The 18,515-nt window shown below is 45.6% G+C and overlaps 1 protein-coding gene across 4 annotated transcripts in view; it reads right to left on the reverse strand.

The window, feature by feature from the left end:
• Nucleotides 1–18,515, reverse strand: part of RARB (retinoic acid receptor beta) — a 400,206-nt gene that overhangs the window by 12,294 nt on the left and 369,397 nt on the right. For all 4 annotated transcript variants that reach the window (XM_048511371.1, XM_048511372.1, XM_048511373.1 and 1 more), the window contains 2 exons: nucleotides 12,585–12,745; nucleotides 7,609–7,785 (listed from right to left, as the gene is read on the reverse strand). In XM_048511371.1, coding sequence (XP_048367328.1) covers nucleotides 7,609–7,785; nucleotides 12,585–12,745 — 338 coding nt within the window. The remainder of the gene's footprint in view (nucleotides 1–7,608; nucleotides 7,786–12,584; nucleotides 12,746–18,515) is intronic.

Genomic DNA, 18,515 nt, shown 5'->3' on the forward strand with positions numbered 1-18,515 from the left:
ATCTCCTTTGGGTGTTTTGGTTTGGGGAAGAATGACGGAAGAGTAATTTCTTGTCTAAGGTGAAAAGAGGATCCCACTTTTGGGAGGAAGGTAGGATCTGGCCGCAGTACCACCTTGTTTTTGTGGAAAATGCAGAGTTGAGAGTTTATAGACAGGGCCCGGAGTCTTGTGACCCTTCTTTGCTTGAGGTGATTAAGCTATAGGGAAAAAAGGGAGTTTCATCCTGGAGCCACCCTAGGGGTACAGTCTGAAATGGGTCTCGAATGGGTGTTTTGTTAATGCGTTGAGCACTGTGTTTAGTTTCCACGAGGGGAAGCGATGGATTACCGGAGGTTGGGTCTGGCGCACTCCCTTTAGGAATTTGAGGATGTCTGCGTGTCGAGAGGCAGTGACACCTTGGAGACGTATTCAGACCGCGGAAAGGGCTGCCATTCGTCTTTTGAGAGTGGCGCTTCTGAGGCCTTTATCGGCTCCCTCTTGTGGTGGAACGCTAGGACTCTGGGGAGACCTGGGGGCGAATGGGGTCGGTGTGGTTCTCACTTGCCCACTTGGTGAAGGATCTCCTACCTAAGAGTCGTAGATGCTGAGAGTGGATGGAATTTAATGCAAGGGCGAGCGATGGTGTTAATCACCTTCTGGGAGTATCCTCCTTCCTTCCTAGGGCCGCGCGTTCAAGTGCCATGCGGTGAGGCAGAACCATTCTGGGTTCTGATGGAGGATTGGCCCTTGTGATAGCATGTCTGGAGGCGTTGGGAGACGGAGAGGAGGCGCAGCAGACAGCTGTAGAATGGACGAAAACCATGGTCTTCTTGGCCACCATGGGGCCACCAGTATGACCTCTGCCCTCTCCTTCCAGATCTTTCTCAGGAGCTTGGGGAGGACGGGTACCGGTGGGAAGGCATACATCAGGCCCGGAGGCCATGAGGTGGTCAGGGCGTCCGTGGCTGCTGCGCTGGGATGGTGGTATCTGGTCAGGAATGTCGGTAGCTGGTGATTTTGTGGAGATGCGAACAGGTCTACCTGGGGCGTCCCGAATTGCTGGCAAATTTGCCGGAAGATTGAGGGATGTAGTTTCCATTCGGCTTCCGAGATGGTTTGGCGACTCAGCCAGTCGGCCTCTACATTGAGGTGCCCGCTGATATGTTCCTGCTGAGAGCGATCTGAGGTGTCTCTCTGCCCAGGTCAGAATAAAAGCGATGACAGATTCTCGATGTAGCTACGGACCTCTATCCCCCTTGATTGTTGAGGTGAGTCTTGGCTGCCACGCTATTCGTCCTGACCAGGACGTGCTGACCGCGGACGGGGTGCGTTGGAAGCAAGCGAAGCGCAAGACTAATGGCCACCATCTCCAGGAGATTGATAAAGACGTGCTTGAGTGGGGCTCCATAGGCCCTGGGCTACCTGGTCTTCGAGGGAAAGCTCCTTATCCCCCCCGGCTGGCATCTGTGAATAATATCTGGATCGGTTAACTTTGAAGATACACCTTTCCTGTGGATAAGTTCTTGAGCTGGGACCACCAGATGAGGCTGTGTTTGAGCGGAGTCGAGAGGAGTAATGTTTTCTGTTTCTTCTGCATGATGTCCCACTGGTACGGTCTCAGGAATCTCTGAAGTGTCCGTGCATGGAAGCGTGCCCATTGGAGCATATCTATGATGGAGATGAAGAGTCCCATCAGCTTTGCTAGTTGCAGCAAGGCTGCTCTCCTGGCCTTGATGAATGATGTGGCTAGTCTTTGAATTTTGAGAGCCTTTGAGTGTGGAATGAAGAGAGCGTTGGCACTGGTGTCGATCGTGGCTCCCAGGTGCTCCATGCGTGTCTTTGGGGTCAGCGAACCTTTTTTGCAAGTTGATCAAGAAGCCGCATTTAAGACAATGTTCTCATCACGCAGGTCCACGTCCACCCGCGCCCAATTCTCACTGCTCTGAGGTTGATGTAATGAGGATGTCGTCCAGGTAGGGGTGGACGTGGATGCCCTGTTCCCTCAGGGCAGTGATGGGTGCGAGGAGGACCTTTGTGAAAACTCTTGGGGCGGTGGCGAACCAAAGGGCGAGCCCGGTACTGGTACCGTGTTGATCCTCTACTGCGAACCTCGGTGGCGCTGTGGCGGTGTCGAGGGTTGATGGGCACGTGCAGATAGGCCTCGGTGAGATCCAGTGATGTCAGGTGATCTCCGGGTCTGAGGTTTTCCACAATGGACCTGAGAGTTTCCATTTTGAAGCGACGTAGGCGGATAGCCCTGTTGATGTACCTCAGGTTTAGGATGGCTCGCCACTCCCCGTTTCTTTTTGGGACAGTAAAGAAGTGGGAGTAGACTCCGCAAAAGTGTTCCGACTGAGGTACCGGCTCGATGGCTTGGATCTGAAGGAGGTGTTGGATTGCCTGTTGAGTCCTGAGCCTTTTTTGAGACGGGTGCAAGGCTCGCAGCGCTCGGTAATCTGGTTTTGGGAATTCTGAAGAATTCTATTAGATAGCCGGCAGCACCACCTCTTTGGGTCCATATAGGGTTTCCACATTGGGGCCCAGCCAGCCGCGTGTGGAATCTTTTTTATAGTCACGAATCGGGGGCTTGGCTTTGTCAAGATCGGTTAGAGCGGTCAGGTTGAAGAAGGATTTGGCTCCCCTACCTGGTCTGAAGTTGGAGGTACGAAAGGAGGACTGGTTGTTATTCATGTTGCTGTTGTTATGGTTGTTGAGGTTGGGACGCCTGCGAGAGGTATAAGAGTTAGACCATCGCCGGCCATCCCTGGGTGTGCGCGTTAGAGTGCGCTGTGACCTAAATGTGGTGTAGGACTTATGGGGGGGTCCCTGGTCTGCTCTGACATATTTTGGCATGGTCTTTCTATTTCCCTTGGTCTCAACCAGGAGGGCATCTAGATCCTTGCCGAAGAGTCTGGATCCATGATAGTCATGGGTGGAGACTCACGATTTTTGAGTGCAAATCCGCTTTGCCAGGCCTTTGAGCCAGGCTTGTCTCCTTACCACTACCCCTAAGGCCAGGGACTCTAAAGTTAGGGTGAAGGCGCCCAGATTGGAGTCGGGCCCAAAAGGAGATCACTGTTGATAGCATTCTCTCTCCATGCCTTCCCTAATTCCTGCGTGTTCTGGGGGAATGATGGCAGCGCATCTTCGCTCTGGCCCATATGATAGCTGTGCTCTAGCTATGGTGGCCGAGGATGCGAAATGCGCCCTAAGAATTATAGTTAAGCCGCTCAGGCATCCTCTTGGAGTGTAACCTCCCCTCTTTTATCAAAGGGGTCTTTTAGGGTGCCCTCACCGTCTTTGGTGACCAGGCCTCCTGACTGGACTGCCACTACCGGGGCATCCACTAGAGGGGTTTGTATGGTGGCATGTAATGCAATCTGGGAGTACATAAAGCTTTTTGAGAAGTGATGGGTAGCTCTTGTTGACATCCAAATGGAGCTATTCTTTTTTTCTCATCCTCCTTTCGGGCATTCTGGGAGAGTGAAAGCGTCTCAGGGGTCTCCTCCTCAATGTGGGAACATTTCTTTCCTTCCTTTGGGCACTTCTTTTACTGGCTTCTTTTGGACTCTGTTGCTGGGTTGGGAGGGGTCCTCCGCGTCTGGCTCATCGTGAAGTTGGAGTGCGGAGATGGTCTTGATTAACATGGCAGGAAGGTCTTCCTGATTGAAAAATCTTTTACATGAATCCTTAGGTTCAGCAGGAGTTTCCTCACTCTCTGAGAAATGCTCTAGTGGCTCTAACCCTTCCCCATCACTACTGTCCTCGTCTATATTGAGTGGGTCTCTATAATTAGAGGGAGGAGTGCATAGGGGCTTCATTTTAATCTAGAAGAAGAAGAACTGGAATGTTGTGTTCGTCTGTATCTATCTCTATGAGTGGATCTCTGGCGCCCTCTCCTGGCGCTTCTTTGTTTCTGCTTTTGTTTACGTTTTTGCCTATCGTGATCTAAGATCTCTTTTCTCATCCGTTTAACAAAGAGTTCCATAAGGAGCTCCGGGGAGGCATTTGCCCAGGAACTCGGTTCTGTGAGAGAAACAGATCTAGGGGAATGTTCCCCCCCCCCTTTGCCTGTGCCGAGATCTGCTGGGCCGGTCTGAGTCGGAGTCGTTGGTTCCCTCTTGATTGATAGAGTCCTCCCCGCCCCCGCCCTCTGCAGAAGAGCAGGAACGCTCTCTGCCTTAATTCCCTCCGCCTGGCTCTGGGGGGGGTGCGCGGGGAGCTGCAGAGCTTCTCACGGTGACGCGAATCTGAGAAGGGGCGCTGGTGCTCTGTGTGGAGATAAGGGCCTCCGTCTCCAGCCGTTTTTGCCGCTTGGAAGGGGCCGCTTTCGCTTTCGCGCCTGGGGCCGTTTTTGTTTTCGCTTTTTTTTCCGGCCCGCAGGCGGGGGTAATGGCGCTTCGTGTGTTCTCCTCACTTGCGGCCGAAAGTTAGGGGCTGGGGAGCAAAGACCCCGAGGCGGCGTCAGTCAGGATTACGGCGTTGCTTCCCGGAACGGGTGGCAGCGCGGGTCCCTTCTGCCGCGGACCTTCCAAAGGCCTCTCGCGGTGGAGAAAAGGAACGCAGGGAGGCCATTTAGCCTATGCGCAATTAGTCTCTCCCTTACGAGTTGGGTTGGAGGGGGGGGGGGAAACAGTCAAAAACACTTACACTTACTGACGAGACAGAGAAGACAGAATGAGAAGGAAAAAGGTTTGTTTGTTTGCCTGAGGGCTTGGAGCACTGGACAAGCCCTACTCTCCCTATGCTAGGCAGGAACAATACTGGATCCTGGAAGGGTGATTAAGCCCTCCTCAGGAAGTGACAACAAAAAATAGGTCCTGCCTCCCTGAGTATGAGCTAGGAATCACCCAATCAGGATGCCCGAGCCTCGCCTCCAGGAGAAGTAAGGGAGGGGACAGAGAGTGAGGGGTGGCATACAAGGCAGGGGAGGGAGCGGGCCCAGCATCTGGATATGACCCACCTACCCTAGCAGAGGGAGGCAGAAGGGAGGGAGGGGGAGGGGTGGCATGCAAGGGAAAAGAGGGTGGGAGAGGGAAGGGACGGAGGGGGAGGCATGCAAGGGAAGAGAAGTTAGGGAGGGGAGGGAGGGGGCCCAGCATCTGGATATGACCCACCCACTCTAGCAAAGGGAAAGGGGAGGGAGGTAGGGGGAGGGGGGCCATGCAAGGGAAGAGAAGTGATGGAGGATGCGGTTACACACATCAATGACATTGCACAGTATCAGCCTGCACGTTTCCATGAGCACATACTGCTGGCCCCTGCAATTGATTTGCTGCCACTGTTCCTTTCCCATTTCACCACAATAAGCCACAGCAATGCGTGGCTGGGCCCCGCTAGTTCATAATAAATGGCTCTGCCTTGTGAAGGGACCATACACTATAATGAGAAGACAACTGGGGAATAAATGGAAGTTTGCAAGAAATAGGGACAATGAGAGGTGAATCTTGGGAACAGCAGGACAACCTCCACATTCCCTCTCCTTCTCTGTTGTCATCCACCATCGCAGCCACCCCCCACTCATACATCAGTGTCATGCAGGAAGGACCCTTCACAACTGCTTCTGACAAAACAAGAAGAGGTCAGAGAAACTTATATTTTGGTTTGTGTTTCATCTCACAGGGACTTCTGAGTTTTCATGACACATTACTTCTACAAGAAACTTACTGAATGTAAGTACAGAGGCCTTCAGAGCCAAGCAGCAAAAAGCTTTCAGGGACAGGAACTATACAGCAAGAGTTCAGATTCCTACAAGCCCAGTTTTGGCCATCCATGAAACAGAAGAAACAAATGATGCCTCTCTCCTTCTTTTGTATAATCTACTTTGTCCTAAATCTTAAAGGAATATAATGTGCAATTCATCATTCACTCAATATTATCTCACAGTAATTCTTTGAGTTAAGCAGGGATTGAGCTAAGATCCACATTTGGTCTCTTCTACTTCTGCATACTCTCTACCATAATAATACAAATTCTGAGAAGCAAATGTGAATTCTGTGGCTTACATAAATCATGAAAAGTGAGCCTAAATAGATTTGTTTGTTTTGCATAAATTATTCTGCTTGTTGGTTTTGCATAAATTATTCTGCTTCTGCTATTCTGCTAGGAAGGGCAAAACTATAGTGTGTTAAATTCTTCTCCCTGATAACTAAAAATCCTACTCTGTCCACTTCAGATTTTGTAGATAAGACGCCAGATATCCCAAACTTTTTCACTCCTTATATCTGTCCTAAGCGGGGCTGCAGTTATGTTCGACAACTCCAGCTTGGGAAATTCCGGGGTTTGGGGGGCAGTGCCTGAAGAAGGGAGGGTTTGGGAACAGAGGGAGCTTAGCAAGGATGTGATGCCACAGACTCTACCCCAGAAACTGGTTTTCAAACCCAACTCAGAGGCTGGCAACCCTAGCTGTAGCTAACTAACAGTGCATACACTTTGCATGCAAAAGGTCCCAGCACTGCCCAGTAAAAAGGCAGCAGGACTGTGAAGGACATCTGTCTGAAAATCTGAAGAATGAGTATTAAATAGGCAGGTTGTTGATCTGATGTAAGATGGTTCTTCTTTTAGTATCAAAAGTAAGTATCTGCACTTAAGTAAAAGACCACAAACATTTGTGGGGCTTTCTAGTTCTCATCACCAGAACAAATTCTGCTCTCCATCATTCAACATTCTCACAATAACTGGACTGCACTAGAAAGGGAAGCAAGTCCTTTGCTGCTCTGCTTGCAGTCATTTCAATGGTTATGCAGGCAGTAACAGATCAGGGGGAGGGGGTGTCCTTAGGACCCAGGTGCCGCTCACGCGCATCACGTGGAGGACATATTCAGCCGCCCATTCCTCCAGGATCAAGAAGCTGCATTCGGCTGCCTGCTGTGCAACCTCCTCCTCTTGAGCCTCCATCATGCCAGCTTCTCCTGAGCCTCTGCAACTAAAATGACCTCACCCTCCAGAGCGCCTGAGGGAGGCAAGGAAGGATTGAGAACGAGCAAGGCTGGCACTGACAGGAGAGAGTGATGGGGGTGCTTGGATGTCAGGTCAGTTCCTGTTGCCTCCTTCAGAGGGGATCCTGCCTGACAGGCCTATCATGTGGTGGGCCAGCGGAGCCATCAGTGAGGTCCAGGGGGAAAGGAGCAGTCCTTTCACCCTCACCCAGCAGGGCAGGAGATAGAGTAGCACCTACCTTTGGGCATGGGCTCCAGTTTTGGGGGTACCAGTAGAAGCAGAGCTGAGCCACCCAAGCCCCCATTTTGCTTTTAGAGATGTGACTGGGGCCTCTTCCACTGAGGGCCACCCACCAGCCTGCCTCTTCCCCAGCCCATTTTGCTGCTATACCTTGCTCTCACCTCCAAGCTCGAGGAAGAGGCAAGCAGGTAGGCAGGAGAGGTCCAGGTGGCGAGAAAATTTCAGTGGTTGGCCTGAGCACCATTTTCTCTAGATATGTCCCTGTGCACAGGATTTGCACAAGACAACCCTTCAAAAGAATAACTTTCACAATGCAGTATAGATGCTGGATTATGCTCCCTATGTCTCTTGTATTAACATCAGTCATAGACTTTCAAAAGGATACATAAAATCAAACAATTTAATAAAATCAAACAAAAATCAATCCTACTTAATGGAAACAATACATACCAAGATGTCCAAGCAGGCGGCTTTAAGTAGTGTGATCTGATCTGCAATGGTCAAACTTGTAAAACCAGGCAACCGTTTTGCAAATTCCACTATTTTAATAATGCACTTCGTAGCTAGTTCACTGAATTTGTCCCAGAGCCCAAGATCCAGTCGAACTCTATGATCTGCGCTAGAATTCTGGAAAGAACAGAACGAATCACATATCAATTGACTTCTGTGGCATGATGTAGCCGAAACCACTTAAAATAACAAACGATGAAGGCAGCCCTTCTAGAAACACACGCTTTTATTAACAATTTGCAAAATTGCATTGACATTTGCTGTTGGAATGATTTTGTCCTCAACTGCGTCTCATGTTCCACAAATTCCTTTCACGCTTCTCTGTTGCTTATGATTAAAGGCACCATCTGCACCTAGGATAATAATGAATGTAACTATTTCCAAATTCCATTGTCATATTTTGTTTCCTCCAGTTGTACAATGACTTCATTGAGAAGTATATTTTTACAGTTGCAACCCAGGAATCAAAGTGGGTGGAACTGGGATCTAGGTTTCTCTGGCTGGGAGGAGGAGTCAAATCTTGTTTCACAGAGCATTGTTTCTACAACATGACATTCTTTTTCACATGGTAACTGTCTCAACAAATTGGTTCTAGCTAGTTTTTCTTCTCAAGTGTTCAGCAAAGGTTTTACAGCTCTCTCAGAAGTCAATTCTCATGGAGAGAAGAACCAGTGATATGATGATAGAAAAGGACCATGTGTGTTATTGGAGGATGATCTCATTGTCTCAGTGTACAATGTTTAATGCTTCCAGGGCATTCATTTGCCACTAAAAGTATGTCATAAACAACTATTTAAGGCCACAGTGTGCAATTTTATTAAACATAGTGAACTTTCCAGCATTTCAGTCTATTTTTATCCAAATTAAATTTAAATTATCCAGCATGGCTTCCTTAAAGAGACGATTTATCTTACCAACCATTACTGTAAGTGTTCTCTGAGAGGGTTAGCAAAATACATGGATGAGTGATTCTAGTTGACATTGTATAATTGGAACTCACAAAAACTGTTTTACAAAGTCCCTCTCCAAAGTCTCTTAAACCCAGTATTCATGGGTTAAAAGGATGAGTCCTCATATTAGAAACTGACAAGTGGGGACTCACAAATAAATTGTGAGAAGGGTGCATTCTATCCTCCCCACCTTTGTTCCCTTCCCTCTCAACCCTGTATCAAGTAATCTTCCACTCATTTTTCCCCTCTCCCCTTCCCTGGCAATCTTACCCATCTTCTTTCTACGTTCTCCATCAATCTCCCTGGTATATTATTTCACCCTTCCCTTCTCTGACAATTTACCCCTTGCTGCCTCCCACCCTCCTCTGTCAATATCTTCCCCATCTCTCTTTTTCCCCACCTCCCATCCACACTTTAACCCCTCCATTTATTTTGAAAAAATGATTTTAAATTGGGGGTAGCCCCAAGACTGGGGGGGGGGGTATCTTCTTTCTCTCAGTGTGGGACCAATCCGTGAAAAAAATGCAGCAAGAGCAACCAAGATGACCAAGGTGGGATGTGACAGATATGTATAAAATTATGCATGCGTAAACACTTTCTCTCTTTCTCATCTATTATACTAGAGTTTGTGGGCACTCAGTGAACTGGATGGGAAGTAGAGTCAGGATAGACTAAGGACAGTACAACTAATCTACAGTAATTAACTTGTGGAATTTACTGCCATAGGATATGCTGGTGGCCATCTGCTTAGCTGACTTTAAAAGGGGATTACCCAAATTCATGCAGGATAGATTCATTGATGGCTGTGTGCAACGATGACTATGTTCAACAGCAGTAAGCCACTAAATATCAGTTCAGAAGGGCAGCAGAATGGGGAAGATTTGGCATCTCTGTCCTGCTTAAATGGGGGATCTATTTGGTCACTGTATGAAAAAGGATGCTGGATTAGCTGGTCTATTCAGCCTGGCACCTCTTGTATTAGTATGCAATTCTGTCGTCAATAGTTACAGGTTATGGTTAAAGGCCTTTTTTCCTACACATTACAACTGTTGTATGCATTATTTTGAAGAGGAAGCCTGCCAGGAGTAATCTTCCTTTCTCCCCATGCTGAAAACCACCATTTCCAAGCTCCCACTGGAGGAAATATACAGGTATGCAGGTAAAATCAGCTTGGAAGTGGTGACTTTTGGAGGGAAGGGGAAATAGTACAGTTAAGTAACCCTTCCCCAGTCTTTCACAGGAAATTGCAATCCCAGTGACCAAAAGCTGCAAAAGAAGAAGAAAAATGCTCAAACACCCAACGCTTTTAAAATGGTCAAATGACTGCACCTACTATGTAATGGTGTTCTTTAATGGGTCTGGGTGAAAATTAACTCATATATGTTTGAGTAGAGACAAATGAGGAGTGTGTCACTGCCGTGCCGGAGGCTCAAAAGCAGGACAAGCCTGATGACTAGAAATGAGGCACAGAAACTGAATGTTTTGAAGGATGCCAGAGGCAATTTCTGGATATTGTTGAAAAGACCACCATGGACCTGTCAATGTGGCTGGGAAGAATTCTTCGAAAGCAGGCCACTGCAACGATATACGTTGACAACACACTGGTCAGTTTAAAAATAAAGGAAAGGGTTTCCAAAGTTACTTGGGGGCTTTAAGTCCTCTCAAGAGGCCTGTGCATGGGTAATTTCCTGACCAACAGAAGCTGTTTTGAGTCCCCTACGAGTTGTGTATAAGTTTTGGCCAGGAAGAACAACAATAACGAGCAAAACAAGACATCCCTGGAACCATTTCCTTCACAAAGAGCAATCTGTGCTTCTTATTAATTCTGATGCTGACGTTTTTCTTGTGGGTTGTTCTGAAGCAGTTCCTTTAGTCTGCAAGTATGCTTCCTTAAAGCTTATTTAATATTATTCACAAGAACCCTCGCAAAACACTGCAGAAGGGCGTGAGGAGTAAGATCAAGATATTCAGCCATTCAGGTTATAATTACATTTAACTGGCCACTGACAGGAAAAATGGCAGTAACCAGAACTGAACAGAGAAAAGCCTTGAGCAGGAAATCCTTGTACAATAGGGCATCCATCTGGAAAGAGGATACTGTATAAAACCAGCAAGTGTGAACAATATCTTGATCAAGATCTTATGAGCATTCCTTTATCATGCTCCCCCCCTCCCCCCCCCCGCACACATACTGCACCAGGGAAGGCTGACATTGCTGCTTTTAAATTGGTGCCCTGGAGCCTGAACAAAAATGTAAATCTATATTGGCTGTTAGACAAACCAAGAGGTAGTTAGTAAAATACAACGTGAACTCATTCTTTTATTGCCCTGCCTGCAACATCCATAGGGACTCGGACTGAAAACTGTTATGTGTTACCTTTATGAATACTGGAAACAGAAAGCATTTTAACAGTTTTTATTTGGTGATCCAGGTCCTTAACAGTATTGTTGAAAACAAGCACATTTTTAGCTACTTCTTCGATATGGAAAAACTAAAATGAAGCACCAGTGTTCACGAACATGCCAAAAGATAAAGTATGGGATTAATATATATATAAAAAAAGTAGTCGAGAAGCAGAAACTCCACGACTCGCTCTCCATGGGTTCTGAGAAGTATCAAACTGGAGGACTTCAACGGGATACTTTACTGCCGTTAATTTATTGAGCACCTTTTCCAACAGCATTCATGCATGCAGTTTAAGGACCACGTTTCCCATAATACTGCAAAGGAGGACATATGGTGGAATAATACTGTAAGACACCCTAGTGGCATTTTTGTCAAATGAAAAGCCCAGTCATGCTGTAAAATCCAATTATGTGGCCATTTTTAAATTTTATTTACTTACTATTTTTCATCTAAATAGATCATTTTTTGCTTGGTTTGAGGCACTCTGATGCTTCTCTGGCTCAGAATGCAGAACACAACAGACCAAGCACAGTAGTAGTCTGTATCCTGCCTTTAAACTCTACCTCACCAGCTGAACAAGACTCCTAAACATTCAGCAGCATTTGACTGAGGCAACCCAACACACCCACCAAGCCAAACGCAGTCCATGTAGATCCTTAGCCAACCTCCTGTATTAGCTGCATTTGCTCCTGGGACTGGGAAAACGGACCCTTTCAAACATTTTGCTGGCCGCAAGACACAGGTCTGGATCAAAAGCAATACTTAGTTCATCTGGGCCCAATATCTGAACCAGGGTCTGTCACAGGCCTATCGTACAGCCTAACCATTGTTTAATACTCACTAGGATAAAGTACAGCTTGTGAAATATGTCATGATATAGGTAGAATCGGGATGATTTCTGTCAGCGCCCCATGCAGACCTTTGACCCCTCCCCCTCACATGATGTTTCCTGATGTTCCCCCGGAGCAGTTACTGGGGACATTATGAGCTTTTGTAGGAGGGAGAGGAAAAAGAGTCACATTCTACTGACTGTTCATTTGGTGAGCTTAGCTGGCCTTCCTCAGGTAAATCTCTAAGAAATTCTAAATGGGGAAGCAGTCCATTAAATAAATGTATTTAAACATATTTACTTAAATACATTTCATTTATGTTGTTTAGTTAATTTATGTTATCTGGTTGTTTAGTGAACATGCTCCTTAAATTGTACCTGGAAGGCCTTTAAAAACCTGTTCAGGCTATGAAGGGTATTTTTGGGAGGTGGGGTGGGGGGTTAAAATACCCCCAAAATAGATAGTGAGATTATATTACTCAACATAGCAAGAGGAGTCTATCAAATCTTTGTCAGATTCTCCTGTTCAAATCCAGCATTGGGACCCGAGTCACTCCTGCTCTTATCTACGTTTCACACAGCTTGGATGATATTGGCATGCATTTTGGGAGATGTTTTATTATTAATGCACAGAATATTGTTAATAAACGTCTGTGAGTCTGTAACATTAACCCCACCAACCCTCATCCTCTTTACCCATTTCCTAACAACTCCACAGAATAGCTCTTACCGTAGTGTATTTACCCAGCTGACAGAGGGAAGGGAAAGTTTCCTGGTGAGCTTTCCGTATTTTTTCTGTGAGATCATCCAGCTCGGCTGTCATTTCATAGTTCTCCATAAGCTCCTGCTTCAAAGGCTCTTTCTTCTTTTTATTCCTGTCATTTCTGACAGCTGGAGGCAAAAATAAAGGCATTTCAGACATGGCTTCAGTCATGGCACTACCTTTAACTGTTCTTTGTTGCAGCTAAAAACATTAACAGTCAAACAGAGTCTGAACATGGTAAGGAAAAACAAAAATTTAACACAGTATTGATTAACAAAATGTGATCAACCGAATCAGGGTACAAATCTGTCAGCTGCAGGAGAAAGGACTTTATTTTGTACAATATCTGAGGAAGTCTGAAGGTGAAGTGTTACGTTTAATAATAAAATCACCTTATACTTTATACCACAAATCCATCCATTCTCTCAAATATTTATTAACATAATGGTATTGAAGATGCACTATTATGGAGAAAATAAACAGTGTTCTTCATAGTACCAGCACATAGTTGCCGCCCATTTCCTCAAGTCCATCTTTTTTCTCAGTGCTTCTTTCTTTCTTTCTTTCTTTCTTTCTTTCTTTCTTTCTTTCTTTCTTTCTTTCTTTCTTTCTTTCTTTCTTTCTTTCTTTCTTTCTTTCTTTCCCAGATCACCATATAACAACAGACTAGACACAGAATATAACTTCCCTTATTACAATTCGTTCTTAACAGAACACACAGAATGCCACTTGCTATAAACTGGCCAAAGTTAGTGTGCTATAAACAGCTTTCTCTTAAGAGCTGTATTTGAATATGTATGCCCGCCTTGATGCAATTTCCATTCCCATATAAGAATATGCCCCTTGGTGACCAATCATCACTGTATTACCACCAAGAAGTCACACTTGGTGGTACCTTAGAGACAAACTGATTGACTGTACCAACAGTTTCTGCAGGCAAAAGCCTGTTTCTTTGAGGTGGTAGAAATATGTGGAGGGGATATGTGAATGGATTGAGGTACAATGGAAGAGAAACCAAATTAACCAAGTAAGAACTGGAAGGGCTAACAATGTGAAACACTTTCTGAAGAATGGGGTGATAAGCATACTATGAATACAACATGCAGTCTTGTCCTGTCCCCAAAAACAGTATAACTTTATACCCTTGAAAGGAATGGTATAAATTAATATCTTCCCATTGGAGTCAATTAACAATCCCAGAAAATCACTTTTTACCATCTTCATTCTCTTCGCCTCTGAAAGTACAGTGGAATAATGGATTCTGGGTAACTGCAGCTAGTCACAGAACACCATCAATGATTAGTCTGAACCAGAGAGTAAAGGTCTAACTACATCAAGACATGAGGTTACATCACTAACCACATATATAAAGAACGAGTGGAGACTCTGGCAATGGGAATTTAGAGATTGGGGCATTTTGCACCAAACAGCACAGGACAAACATGAATGGAAGGTAGATATCTCCCAGTCTCCCCCAATAAAAGGATGAGTGTACAAAATGCTGGAGGCCAGGGGAACTCTCCTATTCCCCAATGCATTATAAGGAAGATATGTACTGTCAACTCATATTCAACCAACAAACTATATTCCAATTAAAATCTCTACAGCCGAGAACAGTTGTTACAATTTTTACAATAGGGCAAGCCTCACCTGTAGACATTTAGGGACTGGCAGTGAGACAACAGGGACCTACTGTGACACCCCCATGAGGAAGGGTGCCCTACTGCACTGGTTCCCTCGCAGGGCACGTCAGTGCCATGGCTCCCTATGCAACCTCAGAGAAGAGGGAGGAGGACTCACCAGCTGCCTCTCCCTCATGATCTGCACAATTCCCCATTGGGAACAGGGGATCTGGATTCCTCCTTGGCACTCTCCTTCCCCATACAGAGGCTGCCCCGCCTTCCCGGTCTGCCCCACCAGTCCTGGCTTCAGTCCTTCTTTGGCCACATTGGCTGTTCTTCCTGTCCCCCATTGCTGCTGCTCATCCCCTCCTATGCCTTTCCCTGGCCCCACTCTCGTCCTTTGCCCAGATGCCAAGACCTGGCTGGCTTCAGGGAGCCTGATTCCACCCTGACTGTTTCTCTCCAGCTTCTCCCTTGGTTGCTTCTCCTCAGTTTGGTCACCAATCTGGTCTCCAGTGGTGCCACTCACTAGCCTGTGCCTCTGCTCCTCAGCTGCCCCCACTAACTGTGGCTTGGGAAGTGGTGAAAGGAGAGGTGGTTGTCATGTTTTCGGGAGGCAATGGGAGAGGGGGGTAGCTGTGTGCTCTTGCAGTGCCTCCCAGCCACAGGTGGTGGCTTCCACTGGCCCTGCTCTCTCTGGAGTGGTTTCGGTGGGGGGGGGGGGGCTGTGTCAGCAACTGGCCTGCCCAAGTCCCAGGCATGGCACTTGCCTCTGTGCCAGGGACACCTACCACTGTGGGACATCTTTCACTCAGTTGGGAGCCCTTCGTTGCATGGGTAAGTGAATAAAGGGCAATGTCAAAGGTTTGGATTCTGGGATATTGACTACAAAGGCCATCATGGACCTTCCTTCTGTCAATTCCTGTAGTTGTGTTATTCCATTCTAGCCCCATTCCCTTTCCCTGTTGTATCTAATCTGTTGTCAGATTGCCTCTTGAGGCATCCTGATAAGCCTTATGGAGGGCATTGAAAAGCCCCTAAGAAGCGACTTGAACCTCTGTCACCTGTTTCCTTTTGTACCTAACTGTACTGTAACGAACTGTATTGCCAGCCCTGAGCATGTTGCTGTCCTCTCCCTCATGCATGTGAACTCTTCACCTCTGCCTGTAAAATGACATTTGCTTCACAGATGTTGTGTGCAGTACTGAGGAATTTGTCTATGTGGAGCCTGCAAGAATTGAACTAGGAAGCCTCTGGTTCTACATGCATGCCTTCTAGCCAGCATACGACCAAGGATGCTGAAGGCAGAAGCGCAATGATCTCCTTGTGCCTCTCTGGTTATGCACTGTGCATGAAGACAGTTGGCATGGTCATACAGTTAATATAAGGGTGCATCCTAGTGGTAGGTGAAGAATAAGAGTGTATATTTATACCTCAAATAGGCCTACCTTGTGAGGTAGGTGTTGCTGAGAGGGTTCAGACAGAACTGTGACTGGTCCAAGGTCACCCAGCAGGCTTCATGTGGAGGAGCAGGGAAACAAATTCAGCTCATCAGATAAGAGTCCACCATTCATGGGAGGAGTGGGGAATAAAACCCAGTTCTTCAGATTAGAGTCCACCACTCCTAATCTCTATACCCTGCTGGCACAGGTTGATGTTGCTACATCAGCTGTTGTTTCTGAAGCTATTGTAAGTTTGTTGAACATCAGATCACAAATGAGAGCATTACCTTGGCACAGTTGGGACTATAGGATTGCTCTGCTTGCAGTTTATGTTAAATCCTACCCCCATTTTCAAGGAGCAGCAAGAATCCTGCAATCAAGCTCCATTTGCATGTATTTCTATGAGCTGATTGACACATTTGCTAAACATAAGGATTCAGCAGTTACTTAGCTCAATAGCTTTGAACAGCTTGTGGAACACAAACACCGCATTTAGGGCAGTCTTGTGAACTGCTGCCAAGAACTCTCAGAAACGAGCTGATTTATATGGGAAACACTTTTTTTGATGCTTTCTCTGCTGCTGGGTAACCCTGGTTAAAATCCTTCCAGAACTCTGCCATACAGTCTGCACCCTCCTGAGAAAGACTGCCTGGAACGTGTGAGCGGAACGTCTTGTGTCCTGCAACATTATGAGGCATCTGAGTTAAGGAGAACACCGCAAGCTAAAACATTTTTAATTCCAACCTCTTTAAAAATGCAACTGTGCTGTCCTTAAAAACAGAACAACAGGTAACTGCCACTCAAGTACCAGAAGTCAGATCTGGTGAAGCAACAATCAGTCTCACATATTGATGAAAATAATGGAGTGTGATATCCATTTTTTTTTTCAGGAAGCAAAGAGCTTCTGGATTACAAAAACATTAGACATGTTCTGAGAGAGTGTTCATTCAGTGCAGAAGTCAATGGCAAGGCTCTTCTGCAAACCAGGGAATTAAATAAGCACACAAAATCAGTAAATTCTAAGTTAGTGTTCCCAAAGTGGCTGTAACTGCTGTGCTGTGCAAATACAGAATATGTGATTATGCTGTATATTGTATTTTATATAAGTTATATCTTCCCACAGCTAGTTATCTCCACACAAATCCCTAGTGCAAGTTCATAGCCTTTAATGAAGTCACGCCAACTATGAATCTAACTATTGTATTTAACACGCCTAGAGCAATGTTGATATAAGAATTCCTTACTTTTATAGCCATTAAATACTTAGGATTCAAGTATTGCCATATTTCACAGTTTTTACTGTGTGTGTTGGGAATGGTATGTACACAGGCAGGCTGTTAAAAAGAAGGAACACCGGAACACATTCATACCTTATTTTTTCCCTTTCATATTTTTTTGCTCCGGGTTTTAAATTATAAGACCAAGTCATTTTCAGTTCTGTTATTTTCCACCACAGCACACCGCATTCATAAAGGACTACAAATTTAACACCTATATTGAGCTAGAGTAGACAAAATAGCTAATATGAGCCAGCGTGGTTAGTTTCTTATAACTTCTTCCTCTCTTGCTTTACATCAATTGTATGGGTGGGTTCTTCTTGATGACTTTTCAGAGAAGTGATGACAGATTTGTGGTTTTTAAAATTAAGATATGGCCAGAATTTGAAACGGCCATATTTAAAAGTGAAGTTGCTTTATTTTTAATACCCATATTGTCCTGTACTTTTTGAGAAGATACCTCTAGGCTGGGGTCCCCAGCGTCATAGCTGTAGCAACTACGACTTTCTTGGTGCCTGTGAAGGCCCCTTCCGCACATGCAGAATGATGCACTTTCAATCCACTTTCAATGCACTTGCAGATGGATTTTACTGTGTGGAATAGCAAAATCCAGTTGCAAACAATTGTGAAAGTGGATTGAAAGTATATTATTGTGCATGTGTGGAAGGGGCCCAAGTGTTTTTAGAAAGTGGGGCTTTCGCCTAGCTTTACAAAATCTGATTTTTTAAAAAGTTTCTTTTGCAATAGTTACCATCACAGCACAAGGATCTTTACTGTATGACTGCTGGAAAAGTTGTATGTATACAAAACAAAATTTTTACACAAGATCTTCATTACACAAGATCTTCAATGGATTCTAGTTTTAGTCGTGCGTGCTCTATCTATGCTTATGCTGTTCACCGCCCTGAGCCCCCAAGGGGAGGGCGGTATATAAATATAATAAATAAATAAATAAATAAATAAATAAATAAATAAATTTTAAAAGGTATCCAGTTAAACAGAGCTTTTAGAACTTCTTCCTGATATATTGAAGAGTTATGCTAGAGTTATGCATGACTCTTTCTCTCTAACACTTTGTGGCTGGCTTGGCCTCCTGAGGCAGCCATTTTGTAGTTAGGCCCACCACCCAATGTCAGAATTCAAAAGGGGCCTGTAAGATCAAACCTCTATTAGGGACCTCTGTCCTAAGTTAAAGAACCTCTCTCTTATTCATTACTGCTTTTCACACACAAAATTATGTTTTCATACTATGCGTTGCCAAATGGATCTAGGGCAGTGATGACGAACCTTTTTGAGACCAAGGCCCACTTATTTATTGCAAAGTGCCAACACGGCAATTTAACACGGCAATGAATACTGAGGTTTCAGTTTAGAAAAAACAGTTGGCTCCGAGGTGTGCGTTACTCGGAAGTAAGCTTGGTGGTAGTTGGTGGCTTTGCTTTGAAGCAACCGTGCAACTCTTCCAACGGGTGAATCATGACCCTAGGAGGGTTTACTCAGAAGCAAGCCCCATTGCCAGCAACCGAGCTTACTCCCAGGTAAAGGATCATGCTTTAG

Source organism: Sphaerodactylus townsendi, linkage group LG11 (assembly GCF_021028975.2).
Source record: "Sphaerodactylus townsendi isolate TG3544 linkage group LG11, MPM_Stown_v2.3, whole genome shotgun sequence".
NCBI classification, from domain to species: Eukaryota; Metazoa; Chordata; class Lepidosauria; order Squamata; family Sphaerodactylidae; genus Sphaerodactylus; species Sphaerodactylus townsendi.